This window comes from Biomphalaria glabrata, chromosome 17 (genome assembly GCF_947242115.1).
Source record: "Biomphalaria glabrata chromosome 17, xgBioGlab47.1, whole genome shotgun sequence".
NCBI lineage: Eukaryota > Metazoa > Mollusca > Gastropoda > Planorbidae > Biomphalaria > Biomphalaria glabrata.
This window is the reverse complement of record NC_074727.1, coordinates 10,174,616-10,198,655: the sequence shown is the minus strand read 5'-3', so window position 1 is coordinate 10,198,655 and position 24,040 is coordinate 10,174,616. Positions and strand designations below refer to the sequence as shown.

Here is a 24,040-nt window from a genome sequence, read left to right as displayed (position 1 = left end):
AGACGTTCCTTGAAGATCAATGTTTCTTATAGACTCAGCGTTAGTTACATCTTACATTTAAGTTGAAACAAATCAAACAGTTCCACCCACTGATAACTTACAGACTAATATCCACCAAACCCTAATGTACTGTTAGTGCACGTCTCACACTGAAATGTAGAGTAACACGTCATAGACTTCAATTTAGTTTTCACTCGCTTCTTGTCGAAATTATTTTTGTCCCAATTTCAGAAACATATCAACCACTTTCAGAACTATATATTTTGTTTTAACCTATACTAAAGTCAACCGATGGCAATAATTCTTCCCTCCATAATTATTTTTTCAAACTATGAGGCACATGAAAAAAAGTAAATGGATAACTTCTTTAAAGTTTGTTCAAAACGCTGACTGCGGTAGATTCTCAATCTTTCAGTAAAAGTAAATTTATAAAAAGGCAAAAAGTAGAAACATTTCAATTTACAAAAATAATGAAACATTCTCATTCGTTGTAAGAATCCATGTTTTTCCGTGATGTCTAGCATAATTTGAATTCATTTCTTTCCTGACTTCAACATATATTTTGGATTAAAGCCAGTCAAGTTAAAATCTGATTTGTCAAATTCAAAATCACTATTCAAAGTATTTAATTCTTCACGCACAATTCAAGTATCTAGTTACTTCACTCACACTTCAACTCTTTAAGCATCTAATTACTTGATTAGTTCACTGACACTTCGAGTCAATTGACGTTCACACAATTATTAGTCTTTGCACTATTTTTCCACTCACAAAGCACACAATGATATGACACACACAAAATCGTATTTAGTTCAAGAGCTATCAGTTGTCAGTCATAGAATATGATAGATGTCATTCATAGAAGATGTCAATAAAAGAATATGCCTTCATAGAAAAAGTCAGTTGTTGTTATAGCAAATGTCAGCTGTCACTCATAGGAGATGGTTCTTGGTGAATTTTAAAGGTTTCCTCCTGTCTCGGAGATGTAGTAGCGTGTTGACAGGGAGGTAACCCAGTTTGTAATACACCTCTCGGCAAATCTCGTCAAACAGCGCAGCGTCCTGATACTTCATTCTTGATCTCCAAGCATATGAGACCTCTGCAGAAACACGAGTTAGACGGGTTTTCATTAACAATTATATAACTTCTTGTTTATGAAACACCCACAAATAAAACCTTAATGTCTAGAACATTAGTGGTGTGGATGGTCGTTGACTTATGGTACCCTGAGCTGCTGGTAGACAATGAAACCGTTGTAGGCGTATTATATCTCAACTTGAAATGACTTATATAACTTTATAGAACTTTCATTACAATATAAACAAATTCAACTTGAAATAAAATGAAATAAATGTAGTAGACTTTAGTAATAATATAAAATGGTCTTCTGAACCAAAACTCACTCACTATAAAAACATGTCTTTTCACTCTGGCAATCTGGAGTCGTCTGTCCCAAACAAGACAGCTGACAACAATGCAGCTTATCTTGCGTCATTCACACTGCATAGCTAACCTCTTCCCACCGTCACCATAGAAACACACACACACACGCACCATAACAATCAAGCCCAAAAAACAGCAGATCACTTCACATTTTGTTGAAAGTGAGGTCAGTGTAAACCCACTACCTATATGAACAAATCTAAGCTATCTTCAAGTCGCCATTGGCATACGTCACTCTTAAAATGATAAGCTAGACTAAAGCATAACGTAACATTGTGCCAATGTGCCAAAAATCGAAAATATCAAAGACCTCCTTCAGTCGTGAAGCGACTATTGGTCATCTTATTGAAATTAGATGAAAGCATGGGCATTAGATATGGTCGGAGCGATATCGCCCACACAGCGGGCTCCTCCTATCCACGCACCCGATGTGACTGCATCAACTGTATTATTAATACTCTACCTTTCCTATCGCCTTATGGCTATGATTGGGCAATCTCTAATAAAAAACTTACCTGCTGAGTTGGCTCTGAAGGTAGAGAAAATGTCGGAGTTGTTGACACCCGACTGAGTTTTGTTGAAAACAAATCTAAGTGTGTCGTCTGTAAAGTTCAGATGTAAGAACGTGTAAAGTTTCCTGGACATTTCCTCAGGTCTTTCTGCTATGTCCTCGTACCGTACAATGCAGACCCTGCCTGGATGAGCCTTTAAAAGTTTCAAAGCATGATCTATATCCTAAAAAAAAAGAAAAATATTTTTAATAAACTTTTTTTTAAAATACCTCAATTATATAACCCTAAAATATATCCAAATGAAGCCTGTTTGTTATAATAAAAAATGGAAAACTTTGTTTAAATACCCAGAAAAATCGTGAAGAGTTATGTGGATGATTCTTTCATAAATAAACAGGTAAATATTGTGAGTAAATGACGTAAGCATAGCCAATGAAAGACATAAAAGTACCTACTTTGTCAACCCTTTGGCAGAATTTCTTTCCCTCAAACTTGGTGTCCACTGAAATGTTCACGAATGCACGTTTCTTGGACATGAAAGTTCCTCTCGGATCTCTGACCAAGTAGATCACTTGTAGGCATGGATAATTGGACATCAGATGACCTACTGATTCTGTCTACAAGAAATAAGCCAACAATATAACACTGACAAATAAATAGATAGAGGATATATATAAATATAATATAACCTAGATAGATATATAGATAGAGCCTAGATAGATAAGGTCGAGGTGGCTGAGTGGCAAGGCGCTTGGCTTCCGAATCTGGGGTCCTGGGTTGAATCTCGGGGAAGACTGGGATTAAGAATTTCGGGATTTTTAGAGAGCATTTAGCCAAGCCCATTCATTATAGAAGGCCTCAACACTGACCTGCGAAGTGACAACCTGTGTCTGTACGACGTGACAACCTGTGTCTGTACGACGTGACAACCTGTGTCTGTACGACGTGACAACCTGTGTCTGTACGACGTGACAACCTGTGTCTGTACGACGTGACAACCTGTGTCTGTACGACGTGACAACCTGTGTCTGTGCGACGTGACAACCTGTGTCTGTGCGACGTGACAACCTGTGTCTGTACGACGTGACAACCTGTGTCTGTACGACGTGACAACCTGTGTCTGTACGACGTGACAACCTGTGTCTGTACGACGTGACAACCTGTGTCTGTACGACGTGACAACCTGTGTCTGTACGACGTGACAACCTGGGTCTGTACGACGTGACAACCTGTGTCTGTACGACGTGACAACCTGTGTCTGTACGACGTGGCAACCTGTGTCTGTACGACGTGACAACCTGTGTCTGTACGACGTGACAACCTGTGTCTGTACGACGTGACAACCTGTGTCTGTACGACGTGACAACCTGTGTCTGTACGACGTGACAACCTGTGTCTGTACGACGTGACAACCTGTGTCTGTACGACGTGACAACCTGTGTCTGTGCGACGTGACAACCTGTGTCTGTGCGACGTGACAACCTGTGTCTGTACGACGTGACAACCTGTGTCTGTACGACGTGACAACCTGTGTCTGTACGACGTGACAACCTGTGTCTGTACGACGTGACAACCTGTGTCTGTACGACGTGACAACCTGTGTCTGTACGACGTGACAACCTGTGTCTGTACGACGTGACAACCTGTGTCTGTACGACGTGACAACCTGTGTCTGTACGACGTGACAACCTGTGTCTGTACGACGTGACAACCTGTGTCTGTAAGGCGTGGCAACCTGTGTCTGTACGACGTGGCAACCTGTGTCTGTACGACGTGACAACCTGTGTCTGTACGACGTGACAACATGTGTCTGTACGACGTGACAACCTGTGTCATTACGACGTGGCAACCTGTGTCTGTACGACGTGGCAACCTGTGTCTGTACGACGTGACAACCTGTGTCTGTAAGGCGTGGCAACCTGTGTCTGTACGACGTGGCAACCTGTGTCTGTACGACGTGACAACCTGTGTCTGCACGACGTGACAACCTGTGTCTGTACGACGTGACAACCTGTGTCTGTACGGCGTGGCAACGAGCGATTGGTCTCCACTGCTCACATGTTGTGACGTTGCATTTCAGTGTTCAGGCCTTCGATGACGATATTGGTCTCGAGTGAGTCCGCCCAATTCTAGTGGGTACCTGACTTGAGTTGGGGAAAGTAAAGGCGGTTGGTCGTTGTGCTGGCCACATGACATCCTGTCCGTTTACCGTTCGCATAAGAAACTGAAGACCTTAAGATCATCTGCCCTATAGATCGCAAGGTCTGACAGGGAAACTTAACTAGATAGATATATAGATAGATAGATGTCCTTCATGACGACTTGTCTTCAATAGGCGGTGGTTCCAGTCCTCTATATTTTGTTCATCTTCTACTCTCTCTGACTAAGGTAAGTACAATGTATATATCTAGATCTAATGTTCATTCATCATTAATTTTCAGTTCATTTTGTCTTGTTATTTTCCCCTCATCACATACACCAGACCAGCAGCATGCACCCATACATACATACATACACAGAATTATAAACTAAGGACGTATTTCAAATATACCTACATACTTGCACATAGCCTACATACATATATAGTTATATACTTACAAACATACAGGGCCGGAGTAAGGTAGGCGGGCTACAGCCCCCGGGGACTCCACAAGAAAGGGGCCTCCATAAAAGAGATAAAAAATAGATCCGAATTTCGACGGGTCAGAAACTTGTAAGTTTCTTTTCTAACATTTTATCACATTTTTACGTCTGGCAAATATGTCGTAACTAAGACGTGTACACTTTGTAGGATGCTCGGAATAACACACAGCTCGGATTTACGACAGTGCGGCCGTACCTTACACAAACTAAAAAATATACACTTTTTTAAAACTAAAATATGCATGTTAATTGTTTTAGAAGGAAACTGATATTAAATTTACAAGAACTGTATTTCGTTTTTTTTTTTAAATATAACATGCTTTTAGAGATAATAATTTTGTTCAAGCTTTCGAAAAATTGTAGGAGCTTTCACAAAATCCTGGCCCGGGGCCTCCACATGCCTAAATCCGGCACTGCAAATGAAAATAAATGCAGTAAAAGTCTGAGTATAGAAACATTTCTGTACATGTCATTGAACTCAAGATGAAACCAAAAAAAAGTTGGAATTTTCTTTTCAAGTTTCACCAATCGATTAAGCGATAAGGCAAATGTTTAGAATTGGTTTATCAGTGAGAACAGAGACTGAATCTATGTATACCCTAGAGACGCACACACCAAATGGAGTCTTAAGGGTAATAAAGTTAAGCTAACTCGTTCAGATGCACACATTGAGAGTCTTTCTATCCTCGAAGTGCAAGAATGAGACACTTCCGGATGTCGTAATTTCAATAAGTAAGCAGACACAAGAACTCCATCTGCCGACCATAAAGCCAGAATGTACTTCTCTGAATTAGAATTGGTAATGGGCTTGTAAATACAACAACAACAACAACATAATAAGACATTAAACGAGGCAATAAATTTAAAAGCTTTGCAATCTTTATGTTCTTGAAACGGAAGTCAGAAAAGAAACAGACGTTCTTAAATAAAAACACAGTTCGATTGATTGACCTTACAATTACGCGTCTCTTCACATTGAAATAACCGTGTAAAACAATAGTAGCGTGTAATGCAATACTAGTGTAGTAAATATCTTAGGGATGTATTCAATCTATTTATAAGCATGGTGGTGATAGAAGTCTAGAACTGTGAAGTTACCAAACATTTGGTTTCATTGTAGATCGAGTGTAGTTTCGTTATAAAGCAAGCAACATGACATGAGTCCCTGCAATCTTAGGACATGTCTTATAGGAGCAATAAAACAGGCTAGTGCTGTTATATGTATTAGTAGGTGTGTGTGTGGGTTTAGTTTTGATTTTCCTAGGTGTGTAGCCAATTAAGGCTAACGAACCCCCTCCAGCCCGAAACTCTGCTGCCTTGCAGATATACCCAAGTAAGGAAAGGCGACTTTTAGGCCGTTTGAAGCACTCAGTGCAACCCCCTGGCAGAGCCTGTGACGCCGCTGATTCCAAAATGTATCGGTGTTATTAAGTGTGTGTGTGTTTCTATGGTGACGTTGAAAGATGTTAGCGTTTGGATGTGAATGGTGCAAGATGGGGGGGGGGGGGGGGGGGGGCTATCGTCATTGGTCATAGGACAGACGACTTCAGAACTTGACACTGAAAGGTTGTGTTCTTGTAGTGAGTTAGACTTTGTTTAAAAAATATTTTAACTAAAGTCGAGTACATTTATATTATCTCAGATCAACTTAATTTTGTCTGTATTATAATAAACGTTCTCTTTAGTATTGCTGACCAAGACGTCACTCAAGTCATTTCAAGAGGTTTAGTTGTCTACCAGCGGTTTAGTTGTCTACCAGCGGTTTAGTTGTCTACCAGAGGTTTAGTTGTCTACCAGCGGTTTAGTTGTCTACCAGCGGTTTAGTTGTCTACCAGCAGTTTAGTTGTCTACCAGCGGTTTAGTTGTCTACCAGCAGTTTAGTTGTCTACCAGCGGTTTAGTTGTCTACCAGCGGTTTAGTTGTCTACCAGCGGTTTAGTTGTCTACCAGCGGTTTAGTTGTCTACCAGCAGTTTAGTTGTCTACCTGCGGTTTAGTTGTCTACCAGCGGTTTAGTGGTTTAGTTGTCTACCAGAGGTTTAGTTGTCTACCAGCGGTTTAGTTGTCTACCAGCGGTTTAGTTGTCTACCAGCAGTTTAGTTGTCTACCAGCGGTTTAGTTGTCTACCAGCAGTTTAGTTGTCTACCAGCGGTTTAGTTGTCTACCAGCGGTTTAGTTGTCTACCAGCGGTTTAGTTGTCTACCAGCGGTTTAGTTGTCTACCAGCAGTTTAGTTGTCTACCAGCGGTTTAGTTGTCTACCAGCGGTTTAGTTGTCTACCAGCGGTTTAGTTGTCTACCAGCAGTTTAGTTGTCTACCAGCAGTTTAGTTGTATACCAGCGGTTTAGTTGTCTACCAGCAGTTTAGTTGTCTACCAGCGGTTTAGTTGTCTACCAGCGGTTTAGTTGTCTACCAGCGGTTCCAGCGGTTTAGTTGTCTACCAGCGGTTTAGTTGTCTACCAGCGGTTTAGTTGTCTGGTTTAGTGCTACAAGTCAACGGCCGTCAATGACGATCGGCAATGGCCGTTCCTTAGACTACATCAGCTGTGTGGAAAGGATGACTAGCGGTGTGGGCGGCCTCGTTCCGACCCCAGCTAATGCCCAGGCATTCATTTCATTTCAACGAGATGGTGAAGAGAAGTTGCGCGACTGGGGAGGGCATGTGATGTGTATAATGTATGAGAGTATAGAAAGAGGGCTAGGATAAGGAAAGTACTTGGGGGAAAAACAAAGCCTAAAATAAGGGGGAGGGTGGGCTGGAAATGAAACACACTGACCTTCACCAACGGTTTCCCCGCCCATCTTCTATTATCACATGACGTCAAAAGTCTCACCGTAAGGCGAATGATTTTCAAAAAGTGGATCAACTTCTTAAGACAGGTCTTCTGTCCCTGCTGCAGACACTTTGCTTCTCCCTGTGGTGTAGTCGATCTAGAAACAAATATACAGAAACAAAAATCTTTACAAAAAACCAAAGGTTCCGTGAGAGACTCTAGTCGCGCATCAAATCACTCGGTCTCAAGAAGGTCTCATCGTTCTCAATAGATTTATTGAACACAACATGAACACGTTTTTTTTTTGTTTACCCATGACTATGGGAAATTTTATTTCTATTTTTGTATTCATAAACTTTCAAACCTATTTCAAGATAATCTACGCAAAATAATGCAGCTCTTTTTAGTTTGCCTTCTGACTCCGCGGTTATGCATTGGTGTTTGAAATTATAACCTTTTTTTTGTCATATGTATAAAGAGCATGCATTCCCCTTTAATTCTAGATCAAATTACCAAATAAAACATTTTCTGATTTATATCTCAAACAAAAAAGCTTAATTAAAACAGGGTAGTGAAATAGTACTGAGCAAAATAAAGAATCCCCGTCGAAACGTGGAAAATAATTACGGAGAGAAAGAGTTAATCTAAACCGGCATGTATATTTCCTGGCGATAATAAATTAACTGAAGAAAGCGAGCGATCACAATAGAAAATGACTGAGATGCATATGAGAGAGTACTGGCCTTTGTACATTTATAGCAGCAGAGAATTGATTGACATACAGGTCACAAAGATGTAAACGAATCAACAATGGTGTCCAACGCCCCTCCACCGATTTACATCCCGTTGCGGGATTGTGGGATAGAAAAAAACAACAACTTAAAATGAAAACGTTTATTGAAGATTAAGCACATATATAAATATATATTTCTGGACATTTTAGATGTAGCGGAAGATTTGTGTGTGTGGTGGTGGGGTGGGGGAGTGAGGTGTGTGGGGTAGGATCTGTGTGGTGTAGAGGATGTGTGGGGTAGAGGCTGTGTGGGGTAGAGGCTGAGTGGGGTAGATGCTGTGCATGGTAGAGGATGTGTGGGCTAGAGGATGTGTGGTGTAGAGGCTGTGTGGGGTAGAGGATTTGTGGGGTAGTGGATTTGTGTGGTGTAGAGGCTGTGTGGGGTAGAGGATTTGTCGGGTAGAGGATTTGTGGGGTTGTAGAGGATGTGTGGGGTAGAGGATTTGTGGTGTAGAGACTGTGTGGGGTAGAGGATGTGTGGGGTAGAGGATGTGTGGGGTAGAGGGTGTGTGGGGTAGAGGATGTGTGGGGTAGTAGAGGATTTGTGGGGTAGAGGGTGTGTGGGGTAAAGGATGTGTGGGGTAGTAGAGGATTTGTGGGGAAGAGGGTGTGTGGGGTAGAGGATTTGTGGGGTAGTATAGGATTTGTGGGGTAGAGGGTGTGTGGGGTAAAAGATGTGTAATGAATTTAGTGCAAATCAATGACATCTAGTTGCAGTATAGTTATTTTTATCATTTCTTCTTTTCTTATGACGTCACTTTCAAAGAGAAGATAACTACGCCGTGCTCATTTCATCAGTCAATCTAGTCATGCATGATAGTCAGTGACTAAAACTCCATACATGCTGTTAGTTTTCCTGGCTGATTCGGGATAAAACATTCCATGCACTAACTGCACAGGTAGAGATGGAGCACTTGTAAAAATGTTTGCTAGCGTACGGAATAAGAAATGTGCCTTTATCGTACTTTACATTTCTCGCTATAGAGTAGCACTAAATAAACATCAAAATATAGTGTATAGGCAGTGAAACGGAGACGCTGGGATTACTGTAAACCTAATCAATTCTTTCTTGTAGTCATACACTTATTTTCACGTTAATCACCTATTGCCTAGTGCTAGACTAGTTTTGAAATGGTTTTTCTTTACACCATAGTCAAAGTAAATAGATCTCTCTATGTATTGTCTTATAAACGTTCCTACTGCGCCTCTAAAAAAAAAACAAAACAACTAATGTAAGAAATACAAAGACTATCAAGTCACATCTTAAACCTATGTGAAGACCTAGAATCAATTAACACTAGCTGGCCCACGATTCATTTGATGTAATCACTTTAGCAAGTATCGAGTGGTCCAGATGGAATCAGACTTTACAGGGTAGTGCTGTAAAGGGGAGGTAAGGAGAGGTAGAAGGGCGATAAATTTCTTCGTCTGGCTCTTTGTCTCTCTTCTAAACAACCAAGTGGATGTAATGGGCGAGGATCTGCTCGTGACCGGAAACCTCTTAACAAACTTTTCGAATTATTAGAAGCTCGTTGTAAGCAAACTTTTTATTAAGATTCAATGGACTTTTCACCTTTTTACTCTTCCCATAACTGCCAAAATATGAGGGGGGGGGAGCATAATTTACTAATTAAATGCATTTAAACACCTCTAATAACATAGACTAGAATGAAATGGTAGACAGACACATAGACTAGAGTGAAATGGTAGACAGAAACATAAACTAGAATGAAATGGTAGACAGACACATAGACTAGAGTGAAATGGTAGACAGACACATAGACTAGAGTGAAATAGTAGACAGAAACATAAACTAGAATGAAATGGTAGACAGAGACATAGACTAGAGTGAAATGGTAGACAGACACATAGACTACAGTGAAATGGTAGACAAACACATAGACTACAGTGAAATGTTAGACAGACACATAGACTAGAGTGAAATGGTAGACAGACACATAGACTACAGTGAAATGATAGACAGACACATAAATTAGAGTGAAATGGTAGACAGACACATAGACTACAGTGAAATGGTAGACAGACACATAAACTAGAGTAAAATGGTAGACAGACACATAGACTACAGTGAAATGGTAGACAGACACATAGACTACAGAGAAATGGTAGACAGACACATAGACTACAGTGAAATAGTAGACAGACACATAGACTACAGTGAAATGGTAGACAGACACATAGACTACAGTGAAATGGTAGACAGACACATAGACTACATTGAAATGGTAGACAGACACATAGACTACATTGAAATAGTAGACAGACACATAGACTACAGTGAAATGGTAGACAGACACATAGACTACAGTGAAATGGTAGACAGACACATAGACTACAGTGAAATGGTAGACAGACACATAGACTAGAGTAAAATGGTAGACAGAGATATAGACTAGAGTGAAATGGTAGACAGAGACATAGACCAGAGTGAAATGGTAGACAGAGACATAGACCAGAGTGAAATGGTAGACAGAGACAAAAACTAGAGTAAAATGGTAGACAGAGACATAGACTAGAGTGAAATGGTAGACAGAGACATAAACTAGAGTGAAATGGTAGACAGAGACATAAACTAGAGTGAAATGGTAGACAGACACATAGACTACAGTGAAATGGTAGACAGACACATAGACTACAGTGAAATGGTAGACAGACACATAGACTACAGTGAAATGGTAGACAGAGACATAGACTAGAGTGAAATGGTAGACAGAGACATAGACTAGAGTGAAATGGTAGACAGAGACATAGACTAGAGTGAAATGGTAGACAGAGACATAGACTAGAGTGAAATGGTAGACAGAGACATAGACTAGAGTGAAATGGTAGACAGACACAAAGACTACAGTGAAATGGTAGACAGACATAGATTACAGTGAAATGGTAGACAGACACATAGACTACAGTGAAATGGTAGACAGACACATAGACTACAGTGAAATGGTAGACAGACACATAAACTACAGTGAAATGGTAGACAGAGACATAGACTAGAGTGAAATGGTAGACAGAGACATAGACTAGAGTGAAATAGTAGACAGACACATAGACTAGAGTGAAATGGTAGACAGAGACATAGACTAGAGTGAAATGGTAGACAGACACATAGACTACAGTGAAATGGTAGACAGAGACATAGACTAGAGTGAAATGGTAGACAGAGACATAGACTACAGTGAAATGGTAGACAGTGACATAGACTACAGTGAAATGGTAGACAGAGACATAGACTAGAGTGAAATGGTAGACAGAGACATAGACTAGAGTGAAATGGTAGACAGAAACATAGACTAGAGTGAAATGGTAGACAGACATATAGACTAGAGTAAAATGGTAGACAGAGAAATAGACTAGAGTGAAATGGTAGACAGAGACATAGACTAGAGTGAAATGATAGACAGAGACATAGACTAGAGTGAAATGGTAGACAGAAACATAGACTAGAGTGAAATGGTAGACAGAGACATAGACTAGAGTGAAATGGTAGACAGAGACATAGACTACAGTGAAATGGAAGACAGAGACATAGACTAGAGTGAAATGGTAGACAGAGACATAGACTAGAGTGAAATGGTAGACAGAGACATAGACTAGAGTGAAATGGTAGACAGACACATAGACTACAGTGAAATGGTAGACAGAAACATAGACTAGAGTGATATGGTAGACAGACATATAGACTAGAGTAAAATGGTAGACAGAGACATAGACTAGAGTGAAATGGTAGACAGAGACATAGACTAGAGTGAAATGATAGACAGAGACATAGACTAGAGTGAAATGGTAGACAGAAACATAGACTACAGTGAAATGGTAGACAGAGACATAGACTAGAGTGAAATGGTAGACAGAGACATAGACTACAGTGAAATGGAAGACAGAGACATAGACTAGAGTGAAATGGTAGACAGAGACATAGACTAGAGTGAAATGGTAGACAGAGACATAGACTAGAGTGAAATGGTAGACAGACACATAGACTAGAGTGAAATGGTAGACAGACATAGATTACAGTGAAATGGTAGACAGACACATAGACTACAGTGAAATGGTAGTCAGAGACATAGACAACAGTGAAATGGTAGACAGAGACATAGACTAGAGTGAAATGGTAGACAGAGACATAGACTAGAGTGAAATGGTAGACAGAGACATAGACTAGAGTGAAATGGTAGACAGACACATAGACTACAGTGAAATGGTAGACAGAGACATAGACTAGAGTGAAATGGTAGACAGAGACATAGACTACAGTGAAATGGTAGACAGAGACATAGACTAGAGTGAAATGGTAGACAGAGATATAGACTACAGTGAAATGGTAGACAGAGACATAGACTAGAGTGAAATGGTAGACAGACACATAGACTACAGTGAAATGGTAGACAGAGACATAGACTAGAGTGAAATGGTAGACAGAAACATAGACTAGAGTGAAATGGTAGACAGACACATAAACTAGAGTAAAATGGTAGACAGACACATAGACTACAGTGAAATGGTAGACAGAAACATAGACTAGAGTGAAATGGTAGACAGAGACATAGACTAGAGTGAAATGGTAGACAGAGACATAGACTAGAGTGAAATGGTAGACAGAGACATAGACTAGAGTGAAATGGTAGACAGACACATAAACTAGAGTGAAATGGTAGACAGACACATAGACTACAGTGAAATGGTAGACAGACACATAGACTACAGTGAAATGGTAGACAGACACATAGACTACAGTGAAATGGTAGACAGACACATAGACTACAGTGAAATAGTAGACAGACACATAGACTACAGTGAAATGGTAGACAGACACATAGACTACAGTGAAATGGTAGACAGACACATAAACTAGAGTGAAATGGTAGACAGACACATAGACTACAGTGAAATGGTTGACAGACACATAGACTACAGTGAAATGGTAGACAGACACATAGACTACAGTGAAATGGTAGACAAACACATAGACTACAGTGAAATGGTAGACAGAGACATAGACTAGAGTGAAATGGTAGACAGAGATATAGACTAGAGTGAAATGGTACACAGAGACATAGACTAGAGTGAAATGGTAGACAGAGACATAAACTAGAGTGAAATGGTAGACAGACACATAGACTACAGTGAAATGGTAGACAGACACATAGACTACAGTGAAATGGTAGACAGACACATAGACTACAGTGAAATAGTAAACAGACACATAGACTACAGTGAAATGGTAGACAGACACATAGAGTACAGTGAAATGGTAGACAGACACATAAACTAGAGTGAAATGGTAGACAGACACATAGACTACAGTGAAATGGTAGACAGACACATAGACTACAGTGAAATGGTAGACAGACACATAGACTACAGTGAAATAGTAGACAGACACATAGACTACAGTGAAATGGTAGACAGACACATAGACTACAATGAAATGGTAGACAGACACATAAACTAGAGTGAAATGGTAGACAGACACATAGACTACAGTGAAATGGTTGACAGACACATAGACTACAGTGAAATGGTAGACAGACACATAGACTACAGTGAAATGGTAGACAAACACATAGACTACAGTGAAATGGTAGACAGAGACATAGACTAGAGTGAAATGGTAGACAGAGATATAGACTAGAGTGAAATGGTACACAGAGACATAGACTAGAGTGAAATGGTAGACAGAGACATAAACTAGAGTGAAATGGTAGACAGACACATAGACTACAGTGAAATGGTAGACAGACATAGATTACAGTGAAATGGTAGACAGAGACATAGACTAAAGTGAAATGGTAGACAGAAACATAGACTACAGTGAAATGGTAGACAGACATAGATTACAGTGAAATGGTAGACAGACATAGACTACAGTGAAATGGTAGACAGAAACATAGACTAGAGTGAAATGGTAGACAGAGACATAGACTAGAGTGAAATGGTAGACAGAGACAAAGACTACAGTGAAATGGTAGACAGACACATAGACTACAGTGAAATGGTAGACAGACATAGATTACAGTGAAATGGTAGACAGAGACATAGACTAGAGTGAAATGGTAGACAGACATAGATTACAGTGAAATAATAGACTGACATTTGGTATTTCTTTCAATGGTTTAAAAGTAGATGAAAATGGAAATTTAATGAAGATTATTTTGTATTGCAACAAAAGACAGAGAGATGAAGATTCTGGCTGTCCAAAAGTCTTTAGGATCATTCCTAATCACCGATGCCCTTTCGCATTAGCCACATTGTTCTAACGTGGGGTTATTTATACTTAGCCCTTAGGTCATTTCAAATGAACTCCCAATTCTCTATAACATGCATAAGCCATTTGTGAATATAATTTGAAATGTTTAGAAGAAAAAATAAGAAATTAAATCGGTTTATAAAATTTGCTGAGATAAGATGCAGTCTGTGCTTTGGCACAATAAAAACTGTTTAAAACTGTATCTGAGTTGCTTATTACTTGTGCACTGGGCCATAGCATAACTTGCGTTATAATCAGAAGCCCATTCCCTGAGAGAGCTAAAACATAACTAGTCAATACTTTTCGCTAACGGGAGGAGAAAAAACACACATGGACCTCAGCGATTTAAAGACAAGTTTGGCTGTTTATCTTACCTCCTCATACAATGAAACATAGGTGCCGAGTCATAAAATCTCATATGTGGGTTTTTGGAGGCTACTGGAGGTAACTGGTGATAGTCACACGTCATCAGCTTTCTGACAATATTTTCAGCTTGGGCCAGGTAGTCCGGCAGAGAGGTCAAGGGCAAACTAAATGAACACAAAATGAAATCACAGATTACAAAGGTACACAAAACACAAATACGAATATTTTGTTTTTAATTGCTAAGAATTTGTTTGATGCAAAGCCAATACAGGATAATAAAATTACATACAGCATCATGACTTTTAATTTACAAAAATGTCAGTTTTACCATACAACAGTAAACAAATGCAGTTGAGTATTGGAAGTAGAAAATCTCTAGATTTAACCTTCCGATCTTTCCTTCTCGCCCCCCAGATAGCATCTTTTCCTAAAACGTTCCGTCCCCTACTTCAATAAGGTTTAGATGCAACACAAAGATATCTTGTTATATAATAAAGAAAATATTTCTGTTCATTTAATGACTCAGGGGAGAGGTCCGACTTGATGAAATATCTAGTGGCAATGCGTACTTGGAAGTAATAAAGGGTCCCCGAGCTCTGTGTGTGTGTACATTCTTGTAAGAGAAAAAACAACATACTGACTTTTTTTTCCCTTCAATCTGGAATCAACTGATTAATGAGGAACATTTCGAGTTTTCGTGTTGTTCTTATCATCGTAAAGAAACCCTTCAAGAAATGTTGACATACTGATTTGTATAGCTATCTATTCTCCTAGTTAAAAACCTACTAGGCAGTTGTCAAGAATCCCCAAACTAGAGATAACTTTGTTCTTCAATAGTTACAGACATTTAGCCTTGAAAATTAGCCTTGAGATGTACAGCGAGTCTGTTTAGTTGTTTTTGAATGGATTTTGATGTCTCAAGTTTGCTATCTAGGCCTCACCATGTCGTCATTGATATCAATGTTTCAAGCTTCGAGGCAAAGAGGATTGTCGACCTCTCGATTAAGAAGCCAAGCCCTTTATGACCCAGCAACCACGCCGTCACCCCCCCCCCCCCAAATTTTTCCCGTTGCCATAATGCGATCGGCGTTTCAAAGCGAGAAAATGAATCTGCTTGCATGTTCGAGTTCACAGATAGATTGTGCTGATTTTCGTCCACGAACGAGAAGCATGGATTATGACAAGATCACGAATGAGGAACTGAAGCAAAGTACAAAGCAGCAGCCCATTAAAGTAGATATTCTTCAGAGACTCATAGCAAACCTGCATACAACATAGCAAGGCAAGCCCTGAGCTGGAACTCAAAGGAAAGAGGAAGAGGGGACGACCCAAGAATACATGACGCCGCGATTTGGAAGCAGATGCCAAGAAGATGGGCAAGACGTGGGGACAGTTGTAGAGACTCGACCAGAACCGAGACGCCTGGAGGAAGCTGGTTGGTGGCCTATGCCCCAGAAGCTCTGATAATCACGCACCGTGGTTCTTTAATTAAGTGATTCAATTCAGACAAGTTTATTAGTTGAAGTTAAAACTAAAGCTGGCTCCAAAGGCTGATGCTATGGACACCAAGGGAGCTGGAAATAAATATTTGCACTTTATTAGCAACACTCTGTTTTATCGCTAGATGTTCTTACTACTTCTTGTAAGTTTTCATATATTTCTCCTGCTTCCCGACATAGCTTTTAGCCAGGTTGTGTAGAGGTTCAAAGTAGGTGTAAACCTGTTTCTCATGTTGAATTATATCCGTGGTCAGACTTGAGCCACTTCGGCCATAGGTCAATAATATGACCTGTCGTGTCATGTGAGGTTCCTGCAGCAAGAGAAAAAAGGCCAAGGAAATCAAATAGAGTAAAAGCAGTCACGTGATGTTATATTTGTTTCGTTATCAGCGCTATAACATTTTTTAGTTCATTCAACAGGAAGAATAAGTTTAACTCTTTTATCTTTTTTACAAAGCTTAGATGTTCTCACTATGTTAGCCTTGTACAATGTGCACACGTTCTTTCTCCCACACCCATTCTCAGATCAGGTTGAAACATTACTTCAATTATTGTTCTACCTAACAAACTCCATCAATCAATAAAACAAAAACAATTAGCTAATTAATTATTGATACCGGTAATTAATTATTTTGTTTGGTATCGAACAAGGGAAATAAATGCTCCTTTTTAGAGATGTGTATATATGGAGTTATTCCTCTTTTTACGTTTTGTACACGTTTTTTTTCCCCAGTTCCCATTCTTGGATCAAGTTAAATTTTGCATAATAATTCATAGTCATGACAAAAAAAAAAAAAAACAAACAATAAGTTAATTAATTAGTGGTAATTCATTTTGTTTTATTCATGCAGCAGACGCCTTGGCTGGCTGGCTTGGCCACGTTCAAAGAATGCCAAAAGGTCGACTTCCACAAGACATTCTGTATGATCTGACAGAAGGCAGGAGAGTCGCTGGTCGTCCACTTTTACCGTACAAGAATGTTTCCAAACGCAACATGAAGCTCTTCAAAATCGACTCTAGCAGCTGGGTAAAAGTAGCACTGGATAGATCCACATGGAGAGCGAGCATAAAGAATTGCAGATGCAAAACTTAACAGTAATAGAAGGAAGGGCGAAAATGCAACGGCACCTGGTGATTACATATGCACAACCTGTGACCGCAAGGATTGGCTTCTTTAGTCACACAAGAAGCTGCAAAGGGAAAAGATTATTTCTCGAGACGTAAAATGCCACAGAATATAATATGGTAATATATATGGCAGTGATTTTGCTAAACTTTCCTTAGATAAGCTTTGTTTGTTTTTTTAATATTTTTATTAACGTCTGGGTCAATACAGCATTAGTAACCATTTCCATGAGAATGTCTTTGTGAATGAGAAAAATATCTCTGGGAACATGTTGCTTGCTATTGAAATGTAAAATGAAGTTCCCTGTTAATCTTTCAGTCCGTCGGGAAGATTGATGTAAATCTTGTCTGTTTCCATAATTACAGCGCAACGACCAACCGCCTTTACTTTCTAAAAGTATTGACAGGTAGATCTGAATCGAAGCAGAGGCGTGTTCTGAAAAAAAACAAAGTTCAATATTTCTTATTGCGATTCAAAACTCAACAACCATAGGTTCGGAAGCGTATTACATGGCCACGTCACCCCATGCTCATTAAAATATAAGCTGTTTAATTCATGTTAGATGTCCTATTGTAAATAGAACAAAAAACATCAAAAAAAAAAAAAAAAAAACTTATACGAAGTGTTATTGTATCAATTATTTTGGATCAGTCATGTGATTAAATTTATATTAGAATTAGATCAACAGCATTAAATCTGTGCGATTAGAAATATTATTACCAATTGTTTTGATTAGCGCTATTTCATGCTTTTAGCTTTCTCAATACGCTATGATCCTATCACTTAGCTGGACCAGTGAGGAAAATCGCTGGGAAGTGGAGGGTGGGGCAAGAGATACCAAACAATATAATTAATTACAAATAGTTAATTAACTAATTGTTGTTGTTTTTTTTTAATTGATTCTTGTGTTGTCGGGTAAAAGATATAATTGTGCAAATTTTCAGCTTGATCCGAGATTGGGTGTCGGAGTAATAACGTGTACAAACTTTTAACCTGACAGACAGACAGACAGACTTGATAGAAGCTTTCTAAAAAGGGGAGGGAAACATGTCCAGTTCAATTTTTTAAATATGAAAATAGTGCACACGTGCAAAAGAAGTATGGTCGTTAGATATTCCCTGAAGCATCTACCTAATTCATTTCAATTTATGCATTTTGTGTGTAGCCTTTCAATCCAGCCATGGCTCGATCACAGTGATAGAAAGTCGTTTCTGTTTTATCTCTCTCTCACACACGTACACACACATAAGACTTTTTGTTCTTACACATGTTCTTTCCGGTAAGACATCAGTCAACTGGCCCCGACTGGTCAACACGGGACCCAGGCCAGAGGAAGATTTTGACACATCCTTGATACATCTTCTGAACTCTGCGTAAGAAAAAAAAAAAAGAACCTTGGCCTACACAGTTTTAAAACTTTCTCTTAAATGAGAATCGATTTTTAAAAATATCGATTCATTATCATCTAGTCCTTAAAAGCTAGATTATTGGTCACGTGATGTTGTTAAATGGAGTAGTAACATAGTGAAAAAAATCAAATTGTAAAACTATAGGTCTAAATCAATGTCGTAAACTTAAGTAACAGGTTAACATCAGGGAGAAAAAGTGCAATAGTCGTTTTCTACAGATAATGTTGAAGTCAGATTCTTAGCTCAATGGCTTATGAAGGGATTGTAATGCCAGAACAATAATGGCCAAATATTCATTGTGGATGTTACTTATCAATGTGAAGGAATATTGTAATGTAATATCACACGATCGAAACATTTCCTACCATTTCATATTAAAGTATTCAGCTACAGATTTCATTAGTCTGGAGTTATCCTTTGTCTAAGAAAATATCAACTCTAGTCGTTTTCAAAATTGTTTTAAAATAAGTTAGTAGAATGACCATAAGAGATTTAAACAACACTATTATTCATGTCATGAGTTTGTATCCGGGGAATCTTAATTTTCATGCGTCAATTTGGACTTAACATCCATCTTCGATTACTCAGACAATGAGACTGTTCATTTTTCGATCACGAAGAAAGGGAGTCAATCATGTCATCACACATACACAAAATCCATTCGTTTAAAAAACAACAACACATAACAGTACTCAACAAAAACATGTTTACTTTACCTAATATTATTTTTTAGATATTTTCTTCATCTGCCTTTAGGTTACTAGAGATATTTGATAATTGACTTTGGTCTATTGCATAAAATAAAATAACCTTCTTAGCTAATTCTATTTAGAAAGTTGTTTTTTTTTAATCATCGCAGACGAATGATAGTTTCTATAATAACATTCAATTCTCGTCTACACTCTTTTAGTTCTGCCTATAACAAAAACATAACAAAACAAGAACAAATAAAAAAAGAAAAACAGACAAAATTATTATCTCTTAGAATCGCGAAGGGCTATGGATCACTTCATTGGGATAAGATGAATGCCTCAGCATTAACAATGTCGATGACGCCTACACAGCAGTTCCCTCCAGACAGCTGATCTATCCAAAGGAACGGCAAATGTCGATACAGTTTGGGATCAGTGGTCTCTCCCAGCGTGTAGCATTGTGTGCTGCAAGCTGCCCAAGGCTTGCCGGCTCTTGATTTTCCCTAGGGATTTACTCCCGAAGCCTTTCCCATGTATGGAAATAGCTGTAGGGTAGCAGAAGTTTCTCCTAGGTAGCCAGCTTAAGCTAACGAGCGCCCCCTGACTGAAGCTTTAGTTAGGGAAAGGTATTTTTCGCTCTGTCAACAAATGGATGTTGAACAGAAGATCATAGCTTCTGATCGTATTCTAATTCTAGAAGATGGTCTGTTAAGGAAAGTGGATACATACAAAATCCCCTCTTTGTGCTGGCTACCCAGTAGCCTACGCTCGTCAACAGTTGCTGACGTATACGAGTGAACTTGACCATGGAGCCTTGAAAAAAAAAAGGGACATTGATTCAGTCTCTTTAAAATATGTAGTAAAATCCTTTACATTCTGTTTCTAATATCCAGCATATTGTCATTTCAAAGTGCAGTGCATTAAGTTTGAATAGTTGAACATGTTAGCGTCTACTATTGCATTATATTTTAACCATGGAATTATCATAACACGTATATACTGACAGTCCACCAAGAGGGATCGCTGTTCACGAGAACTACGTAACTTTATGCTTTCAGCTCGAGAGAAAGTCCATTTGTCTAAATCGTCATGAAGTTTTCCATCATACAGCGACGGTAAAAAGAAACGTCTGTCGGGTCCTATTGATCAAAATGCCAAGTGCGTTCACTTTGCTTTGTATCATTCTAAGCTTTACTAAAAGACTTCCCTCCCTTTGTTACATACAACTTGCCTTTTAAATTTGGTTTGTCAAGAAATACGAAATTGGCTAGTAGAGCAACATGCCTCAATTAGCTTTCAGATTTATAACAATAAATTTGTGTACAAATAGTTCATGCTACTATATATAGTTGTTGGTTCCAGAAGCATGAGACACCTTCTGTGTTTAGTTTGGGTAGACTAAAATGTGATGCCAAGGCACATGTTAAATAATTTTTATTCAATTTAAATTGGGAAGAAAAATATGAATTAAACGAAAACAAAATGTATCATGATTCTATAGAAATATGATATAAGGAGAACAAAGAATGTATGCCATTAAAAGTGATAGTGTTGTACATGCGCAGAGACAAGAAAAATAGAAAACAAAACTAAATTATACACTACGTAAAGCTTGTAACAAAAAAAATATACTTACTAACCAGTGAAAAAAATAGCAGTAGCCAGGATACTTATAACTCCAAAGTAGATGGTCAATCTATACTTCAACAGATATTTTGTAGACAAGATGCTATAAATATAGGGTCAAAAGAAGGGCACATGAACAAATTGTATTAAATTGAAACCAAATAGTGCGTACGCCCTTGTACTTCATAGCCTGTTTGGGAATTACGGTGAGAAAAAACAAACAACTTCGCCCTTTTACGTCACAACTGATTTGAGGTTTAAGAAAAAAACAGTCACTACGCCCTTGTTTGGGCCTTACGAAAGAAAAAAAAACAACTACGCCATTGAATGTAATAGTTGATCATTGCTATTTGGAAAAAGATATGGTTGTTTCTTCCTACAGTCAAAACATGTCGAGTTAAAGATTGAAATACATCCTAAATCCCACCTAAACCAGCAACGAGCTTTGCGCTGGATACATTACTCTCTGGAGAAAGCGCATTGTTTAAAGTGATTCCAAGAGATGTAACTGAAGAAAAGACTGTTTCAGACAAGATAAGAGATATAGATAAGATATATAGTCTGTTGTAGGTCTTTGTTTCAGACAAGAGAAGAGAAGATATATAGTTTACTGTAGGTCTTTGTTTTAGACAAGATGAAAGATATATATAAGATATATAATCTGTAGGTCTTTGTTTCAGACAAGATAAGATATATAGTTTACTGTAGGTCTTTGTTTTAGACAAGATGAAAGATATAGATAAGATATATAATCTGTAGGTCTTTGTTTCAGACAAGATAAGAGAAGATATATAGTTTACTGTAGGTCTTTGTTTTAGACAAGATGAAAGATATAGATAAGATATATAATCTGTAGGTCTTTGTTTCAGACGAGAGAAGAGATATAGTTTACTGTAGGTCTTTGTTTTAGACAAGATGAAAGATATAGATAAGATATATAATCTGTAGGTCTTTGTTTCAGACGAGAGAAGATATATAGTTTACTGTAGGTCTTTGTTTTAGACAAGATGAAAGATATAGATAAGATATATAATCTGTAGGTCTTTGTTTCAGACAAGATAAGAGAAGATATATAGTTTACTGTAGGTCTTTGTTTTAGACAAGATGAAAGATATAGATAAGATATATAATCTGTAGGTCTTTGTTTCAGACGAGAGAAGAGATATAGTATGTAGGTCTTCTATGTGATTCTAGGTTTCAAATACCAAGGCTCTACGGGAGGACTGATCCTTCCAGCCTTGCCACCAATTGGAGTTCATCTCAGGTTTCAAATAGATGTAAAGGAGGTGTTTCACACAAGTTTGTTTTTTTTATTTCAAATATTTATGAAGGAACTTAAAGGGGAAAATGAAGTATCTTGACGAGAAATGCAGACAATTATTTTGATATTCATCTCCATAAATTTCTTATCTACGACTGTCAGGCTACAAGATGAAAACTAAGCTGTCACTAGGACGTCTTTATGTTGGACAAACAAATCGAATGCGTCTTCAGATTCTTAGTCTAGAATTATTTTTGCATGTTATATAATAATTGTCTTTTCCTTATTGTATAAAACACGGATGGAAATATATATTTCAAGCATGTGAGAATGAAAACTGTGAGCTCAATTGTGCAGATGTTTCTAAATAGGCTGATACAATACTGTCATTAAGCATAAAACAATCCCAATGTTTCTCTAATTTCAAAGCGTATGCCACATGGTCAGATTGTTATAGAGGTTCTTGAACCCACCTTGGGAAACCTTTACGTGTTTTGTTTTATTCACTACGACTTGAGCCATTCCATCACGTGACACAATGGAATATTTAATCTTGATTGCAACGCTTTTGTCCGAAATGACCAAACGGGTGTGACATGCTCCTGCGATAGTTTCTCTCCTACGTTCGTCGAGTGTCCAGCGAGCAATGTGAGACACAGCTTGGTTCGCACCCCCAAAACTCCGTGGCAGCTATTTTACATTGGTTGTCCCTTTGTCCGCCGTGTAGCTTTCGGCTTCTCAGTGATTAGATCTAGAGATGTTAGCTGTAAATCCCTTATTTGCAGGGTCTAGACAGTTGTAGTAGTGAGGAATGAAGTATTTCTCTCAATGTTTTTATTGAAAAAAAAAAAAAAGATGTGGTTAAAATCTTGAGTTTTAGTTGTTTGCAGTTACTATTCCTTGTTCCTCTAAAATATGTTGTTTCGTCATCCCAGAGAAAGTATATTAATTGGACAGAGCTTACAATGAAAACAATAGTAAAGAAAAAAAATCCTATAATCATGATTTCTAAAGCGCCTACATTCTGTAACTCTAATTCATTGCCTAATTTAACTTACACATTATGTAGGACTGCAGATTTGAACTGCGAGCATGAGTCTGCCTAATGTTTCTTACCGTTTCATCCTTCAGCAAGTAACTAGTATGTTGAGATCCTACTTGTACCTATCTATTTTAATCGCCATGTACACACCGTGTTCTGGGCGCCATTGGAACAGCTCATCTGTAGTCAAAAGATTTCCAATGTCTATTCATCCAAGAGTCAACCATGGTCTCTCTGGTGAGCTTTACCATGCAGTTAATTATGTGTCCCCTGCTCTCACATCTGTGTGCTATGTACGTAAGTTAACACAATCCCCTGATCAATACAGCTCATTTATTTCTTTAGAAGTTGATATCATTGTTTATGCTAGCCCTCTCTCTAGTCGGTTTGAGAATAGTATCAACTATTCATCATTAAATGCACTACTATGAACACCTAACCATAGAGCTGTTCTGATTTTTTTATTTATATTTTACTAATTTAGGGGCCTTTAGTTTTCTGTATAAAAGGTAGAGATATATGTAGGAGAATTAAAGCTATTGATTAGAGTTTAAATAGCATAATGAGCATTTAAAACAAAAGTGCTCTT

At 38.4% G+C, this 24,040-nt stretch overlaps 1 protein-coding gene across 2 annotated transcripts; it reads right to left on the bottom strand.

Annotated features, from left to right (window-relative positions):
* Window positions 1-38: 38 nt before the first annotated feature.
* LOC106063642 (carbohydrate sulfotransferase 3-like) lies at window positions 39-23,884 on the bottom strand. Of its 2 annotated transcripts, none has more exons than XM_056014900.1 (9): window positions 23,526-23,884; window positions 21,163-21,251; window positions 18,687-18,790; window positions 16,431-16,606; window positions 14,805-14,960; window positions 7,373-7,526; window positions 2,411-2,572; window positions 1,959-2,178; window positions 39-1,099 (listed from the first exon to the last, which is right to left on the bottom strand). In XM_056014900.1, exons 1-9 carry the CDS (start codon window positions 23,531-23,533, stop codon window positions 933-935), a joined length of 1,236 nt encoding a protein of 411 aa, XP_055870875.1. In that variant the 5' UTR covers window positions 23,534-23,884; the 3' UTR covers window positions 39-932. The 2 variants fall into 2 exon arrangements, with proteins under 2 accessions (XP_055870875.1, XP_013077515.2); XM_013222061.2 differs by having other exon boundaries at window positions 7,430-7,526.
* Between the last annotated feature and the right edge of the window lie 156 nt (window positions 23,885-24,040).